The sequence below is a fragment of the Drepanopeziza brunnea genome (assembly GCF_022702325.1).
Source record: "Drepanopeziza brunnea f. sp. 'multigermtubi' strain 214-2 chromosome Unknown ctg1, whole genome shotgun sequence".
Taxonomy (NCBI): Eukaryota; Fungi; Ascomycota; class Leotiomycetes; order Helotiales; family Drepanopezizaceae; genus Drepanopeziza; species Drepanopeziza brunnea.
The window spans coordinates 4,720,307-4,737,145 of NW_027094064.1; the positions used below are offsets into that span (position 1 = coordinate 4,720,307).

At 49.3% G+C, this 16,839-nt stretch overlaps 4 protein-coding genes across 5 annotated transcripts; all 4 read left to right on the plus strand.

Annotated features, from left to right (window-relative positions):
• Window positions 1–875: 875 nt before the first annotated feature.
• L3040_000914 (uncharacterized protein) lies at window positions 876–2,833 on the plus strand (the record flags this gene model as incomplete). The annotated part of the gene is made up of 3 exons (XM_007289318.1): window positions 876–1,200; window positions 1,344–2,432; window positions 2,523–2,833. The coding sequence occupies 3 exons, from the start codon at window positions 876–878 to the stop codon at window positions 2,831–2,833; spliced, it is 1,725 nt and encodes a 574-aa protein (XP_007289380.1).
• A 1,110-nt stretch (window positions 2,834–3,943) lies between these two features.
• On the plus strand, window positions 3,944–5,209 carry L3040_000915 (uncharacterized protein; the record flags this gene model as incomplete). The annotated part of the gene is made up of 2 exons (XM_066155363.1): window positions 3,944–5,092; window positions 5,183–5,209. 2 exons carry the CDS (start codon window positions 3,944–3,946, stop codon window positions 5,207–5,209), a joined length of 1,176 nt encoding a protein of 391 aa, XP_066013386.1.
• Window positions 5,210–9,919: 4,710 nt separating this feature from the next.
• L3040_000916 (uncharacterized protein) lies at window positions 9,920–10,631 on the plus strand (the record flags this gene model as incomplete). 2 transcript variants are annotated; one of them, XM_066155364.1, is made up of 4 exons in its annotated part: window positions 9,920–10,109; window positions 10,165–10,213; window positions 10,265–10,323; window positions 10,378–10,631. In XM_066155364.1, the coding sequence occupies 4 exons, from the start codon at window positions 9,920–9,922 to the stop codon at window positions 10,629–10,631; spliced, it is 552 nt and encodes a 183-aa protein (XP_066013387.1). The 2 variants fall into 2 exon arrangements, with proteins under 2 accessions (XP_066013387.1, XP_066013388.1); XM_066155365.1 differs by having other exon boundaries at window positions 9,920–10,018; window positions 10,174–10,213; window positions 10,265–10,373; window positions 10,427–10,631.
• Window positions 10,632–15,720: 5,089 nt separating this feature from the next.
• On the plus strand, window positions 15,721–16,191 carry L3040_000917 (uncharacterized protein; the record flags this gene model as incomplete). The annotated part of the gene is made up of 1 exon (XM_066155366.1): window positions 15,721–16,191. The coding sequence occupies one exon, from the start codon at window positions 15,721–15,723 to the stop codon at window positions 16,189–16,191; it is 471 nt and encodes a 156-aa protein (XP_066013389.1).
• Between the last annotated feature and the right edge of the window lie 648 nt (window positions 16,192–16,839).

The window sequence follows — 16,839 nt, forward strand, 5'->3', positions numbered from 1 at the left end:
GATCCCACGCAAGGAAACTCAGCATTCAGATTTAACCAGGTGTAGAGACTCTTCGTCGCTTCTTCAAGTTCCGATTCGAAATCGGTAGCAAGTCGCTGCTGATATCCATTCAGTGGCTTCGGCGATTCTTCCGTCTCCCCAGACATGCCAGACTGGCCATTTTTTTTAAAGTGTCCAGATAAGTTTTGGTATCTGTAGATCGAATATGGATATTCACTTTCATTAACATGTACCCTCAATACATACACATACCTGGATAGGTTGCTCGTCCAAGCACGCCGCAGGACCGCACTCCAGTCATCTATCACCTGACTCTGTGTAATATTGCTGGGACTAAGCAAGTCAAGCCCAAATGTAAGCTGCAAATGGAATAACCTCATCTGGTTTCTTATTACCCATTTATCCCTTTCTATCCCCTCCCTTTTCCGGAGCTCCTCGGTTATGAATATAAATTCAAAGCGCGGTCTTTCCCCAAACCCCCACTAGCGGACCAGTTCCGTGCCCCCACACCGAGATCGCCGTAGAGCTGAACGACATCCCACCTCAAAGCTCTGTTAAAGACTGTCGTGAATCCTGAGGGCTGATCCAACGGCTTCATTAAAAACAACATCTTGGTAAACTTCTCTGTCTCGGCCCCTCGCCTTTATCTATACTTGTTGTTGTTGTAGTTGTTGTTGTTGATGGATTACATTGAATCCCCGGCCGGCGAAAAGGATCCAAGATTAGGAAGAGGAAGACTGAGTAAACATCGACATTAAGAAGGGCTATACGAAATTGATCGGCCAGTTGATGCTAGTATCTATCTCCCTTCGTTAGATTCAAAATACACATCGCCCAACGCGCCAGCTCTCTTCTCCCCTCCTCACAGCCAGACAATGTCTTCCCCCAAATCCCGGCTCCAATCCCTCGCCTCCCACTTCCTACCCTCCTCTACTTCACCACCACCATTACCACCACACATTCATACTCTCTCTCCAACGTCGTTCCTCCCGCGCGCAGCAGCCATCGAGCCCGACGCCGAGGCCATCTTCCACGTTACAGCAAATGGCGAGACTCTCAGGAGGAGTTATGCGGAGTTTGCGGACCGCGCGAGGGGGCTGGCGTATTTCCTGAAGAAGCATGGTTTCCAGCGCGTAGGGATCCTGGCGCCGAATACGCCGGCGTTCTTGGAGGCTATCTTTGGGATTGCGGCTGCTGGTGGTGAGTCTCTTCTCCCTATTATCCTTCTGTCTCTATAGTTGTGGGGCTCGGGAGACTTTTAAGAATGGGATTACGAGGGAGTGGGGGAAGTTTAAGGGTCAAGTGAGAATGCTCTTGATGGGCATGAGACTGATGATATTTAGGCGTCAACGTAGCAGTCAACTACCGCCTCAAGACGGAGGATATCTCATATATCTTCATGTTTGCAAAAGTGGATAGTATAATAGTCGACGCTGAATACGTGTCACTGCTTTCCGACTTCCGCGCTCAGAATCCGCATGTACCTTTCATCATTGATACTGATACCGATTCGACTGAAGGCCAACTCTCGGGTCCTTTCGATGATGCTGTGCTCGAAGGACTTCAGTACGATACCGAGCAAGGTAGTCACGGATGGTCTGACTTGAAAGCGCAGGCTGATGATGAGAACGGGACGATTGCATTGCCTTTCACGAGCGGCACGACAGCAAAGCCCAAAGGAGTTGTCTACACGCATCGAGGCGCGTATCTAGCGGCAATGGGAAACGTTATCGAAAGCGGACTCAACTACCACGAAGGCCGTTGCGGCTATCTCTGGACCCTACCCATGTTCCACGCCATGGGCTGGACATTCCCCTGGTCAGTAACCGCCGTCCGAGGCACACACTACTGTCTACGGAAGATCAACTACCCTCTCATTTGGCACCTCCTCAAAACAGAAAATATCACGCACTTCAACGCCGCGCCCACCGTCAACACGCTCCTCTGCGCCTCAAAAGACGCCGAGAAACTGCCCAAACCAGTCCGCGTCACCGTCGCTGCGTCACCACCAACGGCCCATCTCTTTGAGCAGATGTCGAGTTTGAATTTACAGCCTGTCCACGTGTACGGGCTGACGGAAACCTACGGCCCCATCACCAAAGGTTATCATATGCCCCTCTGGGAGACGCTACCACCGAAAGAGAAGTACGCACGTATGGCACGGCAGGGCCACGGATTTATTACGGGCCTCCCTATTCGCATCATCAAGACCGAGCAGCCGGAAGGCGTCCTCATCGACGTCGCGAAAGACGGGAAGGAGATAGGCGAGATTGTGTTTTTCGGGAATATCTGCGCCAAGGGGTATCTGGATGATTCAGAGGCGACGCGGAAGCTGTTCGCGGGCGGGGCATTGCATTCCGGGGACCTGGCCGTTTGGCACGAGGATGGAAGTGCACAGATTTTGGACCGGGCGAAGGATATTATAATTTCTGGTAATTAATTACCTACTCCTTGGCCCCCTCCCTGACTCCATTCCCTTCTTCCCCCGTATACTTAGATGCTCTGCTAATGGTGTGGTTCAGGCGGCGAGAACATCTCCTCCGTTGCCCTCGAGTCCATGCTCGTGCAGCACCCAGATGTCCTCGAAGCGGGCGTCGTCTCGGTCGCCGACTCGCACTGGGGCGAGCGGCCCAAGGCCTTCATCACGGTGCAGGAGGGCAGGACGCTCCGTGGAGAGGATCTGATCGAGTGGTCGAAGCACGAGAGCGCTATCAGCAAGTTCATGGTGCCGAGGGAGGTGGAGGTCGTGAATGAGCTGCCGAAGACGAGTACGGGGAAGATAAAGAAGAATGTGCTCAGGGCGTGGGCGAAGGGGGATTATAGCGACAAGTGAGGTTATGGGCTGTGTGATTGACCCTGCATCAGGGGGCCTTTTTTGCGGCTTGAGTGCGCTTGCGGTACTAGCGGAGGAGGATTATGAAAGCAGTGATGGTTGTGAATGTTTGATAAGTCAACTGGATGAGACTTTTGGAGCGTTGGCAAGGCTTCTGTTTCTTATTGTAAGCTATCCGGGATTGAAAACTCTCGCTTAGCTCGAGAGTCGATGTGCCCAGATTACTTTCGAGATTTGAAGTCGAATTCAGCTGAAGGCCTCAATTGCGCTAGGAATATAGGGTAGATGTATTTAGTTCTTTTATCAATCTTCAATTGAGATATCGCTACTGTAAGGTGGTTCAGGTGATGACTGTGCGAGCATGGCACGTTTTTCCCCACTTCTCGCTTAGGACTCCCCTCCAGCTACTCGTACCTATGTAACATTAAAAGTCGATGGTTATGAGTGAAATTTAGAGTCACTTGGGTACCTCTGTAGAATATCTAAAGTAACCATAAGTTATATTCCACTCAGAGTCAATAGTATCTCATCACCCCGGGCACCAATTTATAGGGACCCGATTCCGACCCAGCAAATCACATGACATGGAACCAGAGGCAAACCTAGATAGGAAGCCAAGGTGAAGCAGACGATAGAGAGCCAAGGTCGGAGCAACGAGTAACGGCAAAAAGGAGCTGTAGGTTCTATATTTCTATAGTTCCACCAAGAAATGGACATGTTACTCGAAGACATTGTTATCAGGAGCGGAGGGGCCAGATGGGGTCTGGCATTATCGTACGAAATCTTCGCCCAGGGTATAGATAGATAAACCCAAAAAAAGATTCACGCGATAGATTGGTGACAAAAATATCTAGACAGACACAGACGGATCAGCAGCTGAGATGGGAATCTCAATGAATTATACAGTCTCGGGCTGGCTGTCGACTTCCCCATCATCAATCTTCAATCTTCAATTGACAAGACATCTTCACCATTCGTTACCTTTACCGACACCCTAGTGCGCTACTAGAAAGTTCGCGAGCAAGAGCATAAGTTCACCTCATTTCATCAACCACCACCACCTTCATTCGACTGTAAAGTCATAGGAATACTTCGAAACGATTCGAAAACATGTCCTCCATCTCTCTGAACTCGTTGTCAGGCACGTCGTCAGGTTACTCAACTCCAGCTTCATCCGTCCCTACCAAAAGCACCAGAGCTTCGTCAGTCGCTGACTCCACGATTGCCTTCGTCTTCGACATTGACGGTGTTCTCGTCCGATCCAAGGAAGCACTCCCGGGAGCTACTGAGTCCTTGCAGCTGCTCCAACAGCGCAACATCCCCTTTATCTTCCTCACGAATGGAGGGGGCTCGACAGAGAAGGATCACGTCGCCGTGCTCGCCAAGAGGCTCAACATCCCAAGTCTCCATGAGCGTCAATTCGTCCAGTCCCACTCTCCCTTTCACGAACTCGTCCCAGAGCTTACGAACAAGAACATCCTCGTTCTCGGCGGCACGGGAAGCTCGATCCGCGACGTGGCGGCGGCCTACGGGTTCAAGCAAGTGGTGACTTCGGCAGATCTGATCAAGACTTTTGGGGAGCACGTCTACCCTTTCCTCGAGATGGAGAAGGACCACCACGAGGAGCACGGCCGAGAGATCGAAAGCAGATTCCGCATGCCGGATGGAAGAGTTCAGATCTCAGCGATCCTGGTCTGGTCCAGTCCGCGCTCATGGGGTCTTGATTACCAGGTCGTCATGGACCTCCTCCTCAGCGAGAAGGGCATCTTCGGAACCGTGTCGTCCAAGAATGGCGACGCGAGCCTACACAACCGCGGATACCTGCAGGACGGCCAGCCCATGGTGTACTTCTCCAACCCCGATCAGAACTGGGCAACCGCCTACCACCTCCCCCGGGTCGCACAGGGCTCCTGGCGACTTGGCCTCCAGGGTATCTGGGACGCACACACCGGCAACGCAGACATCAGCTCAGTCATCCGCTCCTTCGGCAAGCCAAGCAAGGCCACCTACATCTACGGCGAGCAAGTCCTGCAGAAGTGGAACCGGGAGATCAACGGGGAGGACGCGCCCGTCATCAGCACCGTCTATATGGTTGGCGATAATCCAGCCTCTGATATTGCCGGCGCCAACGCGTTCGAGAGCGGCTACGGCAGCGACTGGAAGAGCATCCTGGTAGAGAGCGGAGTGCATGTGGCAGGCACAAAGCCCGCATATCTGCCCGACCACACTGTTGGGACTGTAAAGGAGGCCGTTGATCTGGTACGCAAACCCCGCGCCAGCAGACACGACGACCAGCCAGAGTCGTCGAAAGATCTTGAAAAGCGAATGTCTGCTAACCCCTTGAACCAGGCTCTGTGGGTGGAGTCAAAGAGCTAGAGCTCGGATTGCTTTTCCCTCAAATTTTTCCTTTTCTTACAAAAAGCTGGACGTTTTAGAGACGCATTGGGGCGGGCGCTCACGGTAGATCATCATTCTTGACTTTCTGAGGTTTTCTGGCAGGCGCACAAAAGCAAGCAAGAAAGAAAAAGGTCCTTTTTATTCTCGTCTTTGTGGGCAAGGACCGATCGATATCAAAAACAGCTATAGATAGACAGAGCTTCTTGCTTGAGCAATCATCTTTCTCCCTCTCCCTCTCCCTCTCCCTCTCCCTCTTTCTCTTTCTCTTTCTCCTTCTCTCCCTCCTTCTCCTTCTCTATCGTATCGATCGACACGGGTGAAATAAGTCAGGCGTGACTTACGAACCGACCGAATACATATTACAGAACTACTCCCTTCATGCCTTCCTCTCCTTCACTATTTGAGATGTATGTATGTATGTATGTATGTAAGCTGCTGCTGCTGCTATAGAGAGACACATAAACACAACACGATACAGCCCCTGAGCCAAATCTGTAATCACGGATCCCATGACTTAACGGTCGGCAGGCAGGCCTTGATGCCTCCATCTCCGGCTTTACATCCCATTTTACGAGGGGGTAAGGAAGCAGGCAAGCAAGCAAGTAAGCAAGCAAGTAAGATGTATATATTTATAAATGCTTCATGCTTTATAATATATGCTTTATAATATATGCTTTGTAATATATGCTTTATAATATATGCTTTATAATATATGCTTTATAATATATGCTTTATAATATATGCTTTATAATATATGCTCTATAATATATGCTTTAGAATATATGCTTTATACTACCTAATTTATGCTTTATTATTTATGCTTTATGCTTTACAATTTACAATTCATAATTTATTCTTTATGCTTTATAGTTTATGATTGATGCTTTACGCCTCAACCCTCGAAACCTACCCAAGACCTACCAACCAACCAATCAACCACGTAGTAGACGCCCAGCTCACCCAGCTCCCTCGTTTGCTTGTTCAAACGCCATCCTCTCTGAATTCAAAAGTTCAGAGCTCAAAGGCTCAACGTCGTACTGACATTTGACATGTCTTGTCCTTGCCCTTGTTCTCGCCCTTGCCCCTTGTCCTTGCCCTTGCCCTTGTTCTTGTTCTTGTTCTTGTCCTGGTTTTGCAAAGAAAGAATGGGAAGAGGCGCTTCTTTCTCGTATGCCTTCTTCGATCTTGATCCTGGTCCTGATCCCGATCCCGACCCCGGTTCTATAGATGGGTCTTGCGCGATGATGGGGTGGTGATGGTGAGTATTCCTGTACTAAGGGTGAGAGTAAGGATGAGATTGAGGGCGATACTGAGAGGGAGAGGGAGGGGAAAGGCGGGAAAGGCGGGAAATAGGGGAAAGAAGGAAGGAAGGGTTTGCATGTATGTCTGTCTGTTTGTCTGTCTGTCTGTCTGTCTGAGGAGTAGCTGAACCGAACAGGAGAGATCAATAGCGGAATTCCTGAAGAGCATCATATCGAAGAGCGGCGGAGATAGAGCCGGTCGGAACATGGTTTCCAGACTCGTTCTCGCTAAGTCCTCGATAAGATACATGCATATACAGACGCATTCGGTCTCACAGCCTTGACAGTTGCCGTGTTGACTGCGCTGACGGTTTGAATCTCTCCTCCCTGTGCTTTTCGTCTGCTTCACTCTCTCGACCTCGAAGCTCGGTACGAGAAATGTCGTTGTGGCTGAAATTTCTCACGTGCTCTCGTTCTTCAAGGCCCTGTATAACTATCTCAAAAAATATATATATATATATGTCTTAAAAAAAAAAGGCTTTTCGGGTTCCCAGACTTTCCAACTTGGACTGGCTCACGTTGGCGTAGTATTTGAACGTGTAACCAGGCTTCGTCAGAAAGGCATCCATACCCGCCATCAACAACGAGAGCAGCGGCCAAACGACCTCACCGCTCGACGAACTCTGAGATTGGCAGCGGAGATACAGACTCAAGAAATTTCCAGACCCGTGGCGATGAAGTGATCAATCGAGCATTTCTAGAAAATCGGCTACCGTCTGAGTGTGACGGGCGGGAAGCTGGGGTATCACCCAAGAAGCTGCAAGATCTACCTATCCATCATCAGCATCTGGAATCGATGACTGGGTCTCGGTGCAAATATAACATACCAGAAATCAATAAGGCGATCACGAATAAATAACGTGGCTGGGAGGCACTGTGTCGCCTCTGAGCGCCTGTGAGCTTGAGAGCTGATATCTATCCTCGAGCCCCTGGGCTACTGCATCAAGTCAAGCTGGATACCCTTCTCATCCATATCTGCTTCTTCCCAGATGTATCTGGAGTCTGTCAGGGATGATATATATGCAATCGAGGACTGCAGTGATGATGGCTGGGCGATGGGAGTCATGCGCTAAGCCGACGGGCAACGGACGCTACAAAATTGCCCGCAGGTGAGCGCCATGTACGCCCGAACTTACCTCTAGATCTCCTGCGCCCTATCCGCGGTATCCAAGACCCGCTCTGCACCGTCAAGATTGTTCAGAGAGCACATCATCAAACGGAGAATGTTTTCTGGTCATGACCAGATGCTGCCGGTCACTATCGCTGCAGGCATCTCGGGGAAAAGCCGTTCGTTGCCAGGTGAAGAGCGGGCATGTACATGTACTCAACTTTGTATATATAGACATCTTGCTTTCACCATTTTTCTCTTGAAACGATATTTCTCCATCCGATCCGTTCTCTTTTCTGCTTGCGGTATACGTTGGGCTCAATTGCAGCTACGAATGAAAGTCGGTCGTGTCTCAAGCGACCGACGGCAGAGAGATCTCGTCCTCTGAGAGAGATGGAATCGCAGACTTCGCTTCTTCTCTAAGGGAGAAGGATAATGAGGATGAATTGTCTGGCTAAAGGCATATAGGGTGTACTCGTGGCTCTCTGTTACGTTGGTGGTGGTATTATTGTTTTCGGGGGCCCTTTCAATGCTTCCATCCTCGACCACCTGCGCTTGTTGGTCTTTGGAGTCATATATGTACCCAGACCGTCATGTATGATTCTCGGTTGCCGAACGCCTTTCTCACTGGTATGATTGTTGGCATGCTGGGCTTTGGTTACACCTCTGATCTGATCGCTTAGGATGGAAGAGCGGTGCTGAGTTCGACGACTTTCATTCTCGCAACCGATTCCCATACAATTGGCTTATCTTCAAGACATATTGAAGACCTTTACTTGGTTGCTCCTTGAGTTGGTTTCTATAAGCGCCCATGCAAAACCGACACTTTGATCGCAGGGTACTAACACCAAGTAGGCACTACAATATCTCGTACCTATGCAGGCTGTTCGCCTCTGCGATTCTCGGCTGCCAGCCGCCTTGAAATTGGCTTTTCGCTCACGAGAAGTTTGGGGTGGAGAGTAGGTACTCATATGCTACTTTTATATTCCCGGCGCCTTTCACCGGGGGACTACCTAGGTCTTATAGCCGCCTTCAGGAAAGCAGGAGCTGCGATTGGCACTGTTGTCATGATTGCGCCGATTCTAGCGAGCTATGGAGAGAGAGAGAGAATGTGTGTGTACAGGGGAAATCAAGCTGTGTTCTTGATCGGAAGTGGTAATGCAGCTCTCTCTCTCTCTCTCTATTACGCATGTCGGCCCTGAACGAAATACCGAGCCCCAACTCTCGAACCAAGTGAGCGAGCGGGATCTGTAACGGATAACGGGGCAAAGAAAATGCTCGACGTTCCTCGTCCACTATTGAAGTGTCTTGGTGTATCATACTTTCAAATAAGATTCGCTGCCCTCTACGGAGATACACTTCGTACTTCATACTAAAACCCCAGACTGAAGAGTCTGGCTTGGCACTATTGATAGAAACTCTTGATTCATCGAGCCCGCTATGCAATCTCTTGCTATCAAATTTGAAGAGAAAAAATTGCACGAAGGAGATTTTTTATTGAGTGGAAGGTATCAGATCCATACTACAACCATTATTTTGTCTGAAAAGCATCAGGACTAAAGAAGGACATTTGGCATGGCCCCAGGGTTAACCTTTATTTGTTCATGGATTGATTTGTTGATTTAGGCTTTTGCCGAAGCACGCCAAGTGTTGCATTGTGGATCGTGGAGAAAGGATCGTCCTCGACCTCCTCGTCCCCTGGAACGTCAATTCGGATTGATATTGATAACAACCGGCCCTCGGTAAAAGAACAAAACGGTTCTAATAGGCAACTCACGTCGCTACACAAGCGATCAGAGGGCGCAGACGACCTACTGTATATCTATCATCTCTCGGAATGAATAGCCTTTGTCGTCTCTGGAGCAGCATGTAGTAGTAACGAAGTAAAAGCGCGCGTAAGGAGGTGGTCTGAGGGCCGTCTGTTCCACGAGAAATTCCTAGGGCGGCGCACGGAATTGCGAGTCGTACCTCGCTCGTACCACACGCCATGATTACTCGGCTTCGCCCTGTGCTGGAGATTGCGGAGTACAGGCAATATATATATATATATATCGCAAGGAGCATCCACTCCACTCCTTCTTTCCTGCCTTTGTTTAAACGGACTCGGTGCGCTCTTGCCTTCTCACAGGAATTGCTGCATTCAGATTCTTCGGACCCAGGCCCAATCAGCATTCCTCATCCCCCGGAATATCATAAGTCAACAAATAAGCAACTATAGGCATGAGCTGAGTGAGGACCACGACCGACTCACGTTAGACAGGAAAACAGACTCTACGCAATATGTTTAAAGAGGTGGTTTCGTTGGCGATTATCCTGGGCTTTATCTGGAACATCCTTTACGTCGAGCATCCGGATACGAGATCATACACTATTGCATTTGTAGGCAGCCTGCTTGCGCTCTCGCCGTTCGTGCTGTGTTGGATCTATTGGATGGGCGTGCAAGAAGGGGCTGCGCCCCGGGAGATCTTCAGTCTGCGGTACTGGAGGGATTCGAGGAGACGGGTCCGGGACGGGCCAGGTGATAGCGAAGTTAGTCCTCGTCCTGGACTGGTCGATGGGAGCCGACGCGAGGGTGTGAGTGAAAGGAGCGAAGCCGAGTCGCTAAATAGCGCTGATGTCGAGAAGGGACTCGGGACATCACCGACCAGCACGCATTCCTGAGAGGGCCCTTGGAAGACGAGATGGTATGTGATGGCAATTGCAAATCAAAACAAGCTCATGGTCTGATGGTCAGGTAGGTTGCATCTGCTTTCGGGTTATGGCAGCTGGAGCTGATACACTCGCCAGATCTGAGTCAACGCCGAAGGCAGCCAGCCTGCAGGTCATTACTCTATATATCGCAGCGGTCAGCGAAGACGATTCCTACAAGCATGGGAATGGAGGAAGCGACCATCATGGCGACGAAATGAAGCCCTACCCGATTCTGCTATCGGCTAGATCGGCATGGAATTGGAGCGCTGTGTCGTCTCTCTCGGGGGACTTCCCGAGGTAGAGAAAAATGCTGGATGGCTGCGCTGAGCAAGACTCAAAGAGATAAATTATGGGCTCAGCCCCGATGGATGAAGCTATACTTCCTCCTGATAGCGGCTGAAGAAGATCGTACTCGTCGGTTCCCGGTGAAAGCTTGCCGGAAACGATACGGTCAACGAAATCCTCCGCCGGACAGAGCCCGACCTTTCGGAGTAGCAGTACTTTCGGCCCAAAAGGCTCCAGTATATATAGATAGACAACTATGAGATTTCCTATTTACACTTATCTTTGTTTCTATCAGAAAAAAGGAGATGAAATTCAGGAGACAGGTGAGTCCCGCGTAAACGTCCGTCACTACTTCTAAATCATTAACAGCCACGTCTGCTCTTCTACAACCCGCCCTTCTCCTAAATCATGCTCGATCGGATCAATTCATCACTGAACCAGATCAAATAAGCTTTTTATGTTCTATTCATTCATTCATTGATTGTAAACTTGGCTGCGAGACCTTCATTCACATGGCTCTAGTGACGCGATCCCAAAAGCCTCATAGGCGGCTCACACGAATCAACCAAGCGCCAACTCGAGCTTTAAAGTCGGCTAACCGGCTTGGCCGAGAGTCGGACTTGCATCCCGCCTTCCTTTACTTCTCAACTCGCTTAGCCGGAACAAAGGGGGAAGGAGGGTCGAGAATTAGGCGCGGATCGTGTTCTCCCCGTGGCCTCAGGTACAATCCGGACAGTTGACTAGCTAACCTTGAATGCTATAAGAACATGAATGCAAGAGGATCACGGATTCTGCTAAGGGGGTGAAGTCAGAGTCTGGTATATCATCCGCATCTCTCCATTGTGATTTTCAATCTGGGTTATCTTCTGAAGCGTGCCGCACCACTTTAGAGGAGAGCTAGGGAGCGCGAAGGAGTAAAAAGCATGTGACCCGGCTTAGAGATTGTGAGTCGATGGATGACAAGGCCCATGTACGATGTCCACTCGTTGTATGGATGGAGAGTAAAGTTCTCCAAGTCAAGTTGGATGGGTAGGACTTTAGGCTAGCGTTTTCCGCGCTTGAGCGGCCGAGTCTTGAGAATGGGGAGCGTTGCAGAGCACTACTTTGATACCGGGGGAGAAAGGAAGAGGAGGGAGAGGAGGGAGATGGCGGCGGTGGCGGCTGGGAACAGAGCGTGCCAAGTGCGGGAGAGGATTGTTCGAGTGCACTCATCTCTGGCTGGAAGCCGAAATGGGAAAGGGGGTTTGGAACTTGTTGCTGGGACTATGATAATGACTCGTGTGTGAAGTAGTTATGGAAAAGGATCGGGGGGGAGAATGAGGTATTGTGGTTTGGTTCTGTTTTGTCCGTTATAGGCAAATGCTATGCCAATTTGAAAGATTTGTTAGCGTAGCTAGTAAGTTACTCTGCTGTCTCTCCTCAAGATAAAGTGCGAAAGGAAACGGATGATGAGTGAGGTTCAATGCTTATATTATGGGACAGGTTTGACGTCAAGGGTCCAAGGATACGATAGTAGGATTTCTGTACATTGTATGAGACGCTGAAGGCGCTGGATCTTTGATCGTGTGGGAGTATCACGATCGAAGCAGCTAGTTGAAGCAGACCGCTTGTCAGAGTGGTGACGAGGTGGGTGCAAGCTCTTAAGAAGTCTATTCACAACCTCTTTCTACCCATTCTGTGCAGTGTTTTCCATTTCTCAGGCTATCAAACTCTTGCTATATACGCCCATCCACAAACAATGCTGGGTTCTCAATCCGAGATTCTCCACCGTCGTATGGATATAATTGTCACGCTATGATATTGCGCAATCTACCTCAGCTTCTTCTATGACCACCGCCCGGCAGGTCGCGCACTCTCTTGTTCCCGGTGGCTTCCGCTTAAAGAAAACTAAAACCGGGATGGGGTTTGGTTTGGTGTGGTCAAGACGCCAACTCCAGAGACAATTTTCTGGTCTGACAAATACATTGTTCGTCGTTCATCTTAGTACCTGCCGCTGACCTCAACTAGAATTGTGTGGAAGGAACGAGTCGGGCAGGTACACAACGATGCCTGCCTCCTAGGCTTCACCGTCAACGGGCGGGTAATCTCTATATCAACATCGGCAGCGGCGGCGCCGTAATCGTCAGGTCTTGATCGTGCATCTCGAGCCTTATATTAGCAAGCGTGACGGCGGGATTGCCACTGCTCTTGTTATGTATATACCACGGTACAGGCGTAAGTATTACCCCTCGAGGGTGCCTCAAAAGTCTAGCTTCCACTTTAAAACCCCTGGTTATCCTACCCTCGAGGGGTAATACTTACGCCTGGGACGTAGTAATAGGGTATAGCATCAAGATAAGATGACAAGGATACGAAAAAGTGCTTAGGGACAAAGTTGCGAAGACTATCCGGGTGGGAGCTTAATGAGCAGAGCGAGATTGCTGCACGAGGGTTTCTGCAAGAGAGAGTAAAAACGGGCATCTCGGTGCTAAGAGAGATTGTTGGCACTGCGAATATATGGGTTTGATAATAATATGGGGATGGGAAGGGGGGTGAGGTTTTTTGATATCGGAAGCGAGAAGGAAAGGCCAGGAAGGGAAAGTCGAAGTGAGGAAGCTTTCGAAGTTGGGAGGGAATATCGACCGCGGGCAAACAGACTCGTATTTGGATACCTGCAGTACTAGATCGAGACTTTGCTGTATAAGTGGAGGATTGATATGTGAAGATTATAATGCGTGCATGTATACACCACATTTCGGCGGAACTCGTCGCTCTTCGAAGAGTCTACAAGGATCATTCGAATGTGAAGCACTTAGCATTCGCAAAACCGGTTTTGATAAGGTATTGGATTATAGACTTGGATGATCTGGGACAGAGCGAGGAGGATGTATATAGCTTCGGCGTTTTGATGGGAGATTGATATGTCAAAACCTTGTAGGCGCGAGTAAAGATATGACTGCAAAATACATAACATGAAAGAGATGGCGCATCTTTGTAAGAAACTCACATGTTCACCGTTAATGTAGCTCGTGTAACTCTTAGCGCGTATTGAGCGGAGGTAAATTTTGAATTGTTGAATTGTTATTGGGTTGACAGGGAGGAAGGAGGTTAGACCATCCCATATCGCGAGTGGTGGTCTGCCACAGCTACATCCAATACCAATACAATGTTACTTTGTAACATCTTTATCCGTATAAGTTGGACGCTTTAGGGAATTTAAGTCGGTTTGCATGTTGATGAAGTTGGAAAGTTGAAGTGTTGGGCTGTAGCGCATTATGTCGGGCTGTTGACACTATACGCTACACCCTCGCGCAAGAACAGTGAAGCTCCATGGCCTATATAACGAGACGGGAATATTTTTTGAAGGGAGAAGATATTGCCAAGTATCTCGGAGGCATTGAGGGCAGTAGGAGTAGACCGTAGACGTTCCCTTACACCAAGTTGAGCCAAATGAACATTTCTCAACACTCTTCACAAGTATCTCGACCCCTTTCAGAGGTAGCTTGGTACGGCGAACTTTTAAAAATCATAAACCAGAAGACGGGTAAGCACAGGTAAGCATCTTGAAATAGCGTGGAAACTTCTGGCCATAGTAATTATTATCGCGTAATTCGACATAGTGCATGTTCACAGAAACAAGATGTACATAAATAACGGGATTACTGTTCTCTGAGAGTGCTGAGGTAATGAAAATGGGAAAGCATATAGCCACAAATAAATAGCATGATTATAGATGACAATTCCAGGGAGAAATGCTCTTGGTTGAGGATTCGGTGTTCTCAGGTCTCGCCATGTCATCAGCCAGACCTATAGAGCTACACACAGCTCGAGACTCGTTCCCTGAGATGGTGCCCAGAATATTTACAGTGTCTCCATAAGCGAATATTCAAGACTTGCTGAAATCTCAATGCTCCGCCTATGCTTCTCCAGTCACATGACCTATACGGCTCCTTTCAACTCGTGATTTTCATGCATGATGCTAAGATCGACCAGAGGGTCCCATAACAGGGCCCCCAGATCGAAACGAACCAACCGTGACGCGGATGAATATCTAATCAGTCCAGCGAGTCCTTTGCACGCGATATTAGTGAGTTGTACAGAACAAATTTAATGCCAATGCGCTTGAGCAGCAAGCGCCTTTCCAGCATTTGCTTCGCCTATCAATCCCAAGCTGTTTGCTTCTGACGGAACGCGATCCGAGAAGAGTATCTATCCTCTTACCTATCTTCGCAACATCTTCCCTTCGTGGTAAAGGATTGCTCAGTAACAACAACCCTCAGACTTTTTCTTTTTCTGACTCACCCAAGCCATTTCTGTCATTTCTGACGATGACTTTAGCAGTGTAAATCAATTGAACCTGTACAGTTAAATACCTATCCATCATCCGGGAGAGCCACACTCCCGCCTGAACTAAAGCGGAAAATCTTGCGAAGAAGCTATGATGGTGAAAGGATGGTGGCGTCGCCAAACCCGGTGCAACTCGAGCAAGTCGATACGAAGAGGATATGTAGGAGCGGTGTCACTAATGAAAACGCTGAGAACGTGTTGTAACTGCCAGACGGATTCCACGAGCCGTGAGCCAGTAACCGTCCAACGCTCGCCGCGAGGCCTGGTTGTAGATCATCATCGTCTAGGTCCTACAAAGTGGCAGTCTTCGACCCCCACGATTCTGTGCCTACCATGCACGGCGGTTGTAGCGTTACAGTCATGCAGTGTACACTAGAATACGTACATTGTGCTACTTTTGCCATATTGTTCCCCGACTTCCCCGTACTTGTGACAGTAATCCATGATGACACCATCGTACTCGCCTCTCGAGAATAGGCCTTGTGGCAGGACCGACTTGCGCTGGCCTCAATGACACCTTGATCAGTCTTCTCCCTCGTTACCAACCAGGGAGGTAGCCCTGGCAATGGGATGCTCAGGTAAACAATCCGAGCCCCTGAGCATCATCAGATTCATCGCTCACAGTTCGGGAGCGCCGAAAGTTGAGTAGTTGACAACCCCCCATCGGGTGCAGTTGCATCAGATCGAGTCCACCCGTCTGGCAAGACAATCAATCTCTATAATCACGGTAATCGGACGTGAGACCCCATGCGAATCCTGTTCCAACCCACGGGAGTACCATGAGGCGCTCAGGCGCTTGCCGCGCATCGCCGTTGCCAGAGCGAGCACCCGGCTTTTGTAAGACCCAGCGTCCGCTTTCTCCCCCGCATGAGGTTCGTGGCTTGTGGAGATGGCATTTTTTCCCGAGTGGTACCCCAAAGCAACGTAACGGGGTCGGGAAACCAAGACGGCTCGGGCGCGACCAGGGAGACCTGTACCCGCCTACGCTGAGATCCGGAGAGGAGGCATATCGTTCGTACAGGGCTTCTCTCATGGGTGCAGGCCAGCACTGTGTATTATCGGTACCAGGGATTTTCATGCGGAATGAGGTTAGGGGAGACGTCTGGCTGCCGCCGAAGCTCACTTCCAGGTCTTCCCGCAGGGACCCCAAGGAGGGACATGACATGAATTATGGATTGACGACTGGGAATCTCATTCTCGATTCTGCGGTGCCCTGCAAGGCTGCACCCGATGTGGAAACGTCTTCTTGACCTTATCAATATGGCCGGGAACAAGGGGGCATGTTCCTCGTTGGCATTGCTTTTTGTGACGACCCGCAGAAGAAAAGCAGGCCAAAAGGAAAAAAGAATCTCTATCACTTGTCATGTTTCTAGAGAGACTCGTTTCGAGGAAACAATTCCCGTTGGACGGAAGACGGCCGCTAAAAGCAAACTGAAAATTACTTAGCAGTCGGTGGGAAATTTTTACCGGGCATCAATCAACAAGGAAACTTTGAGGAATCCGTGGCCATGGTTTGCCCCTGTGCCTATGTCGCAAAGATGCAGTATTCTGACGTGACTAATTGGAGCAGCTAAGGAGAATTCTGAAAAATAGATAAGAGCCAAACAGCAGGATCACGCTTTGATAGTGCAGGGTACCTATGCACCTGTACTGTACGTATAGTGGTGCAAATTCCGTGCTTATGCAATAACAATAATAAAAATTGACTCACCAGGAGGAATATGTTCCCTGATTATTTTACCATGTCAGGGATATTAAATAAACCCATGTCAACAGCAGTCAGGGGCCTCCAGCCTCCACACGGCGAACTATTCAATAGCTGGGAAAATGGCCTCTATGTTTTGTTGTTGCTCGCCTAATTTGTAAAAGGAGGCCAAGGGTACGCGACGCACGCAATA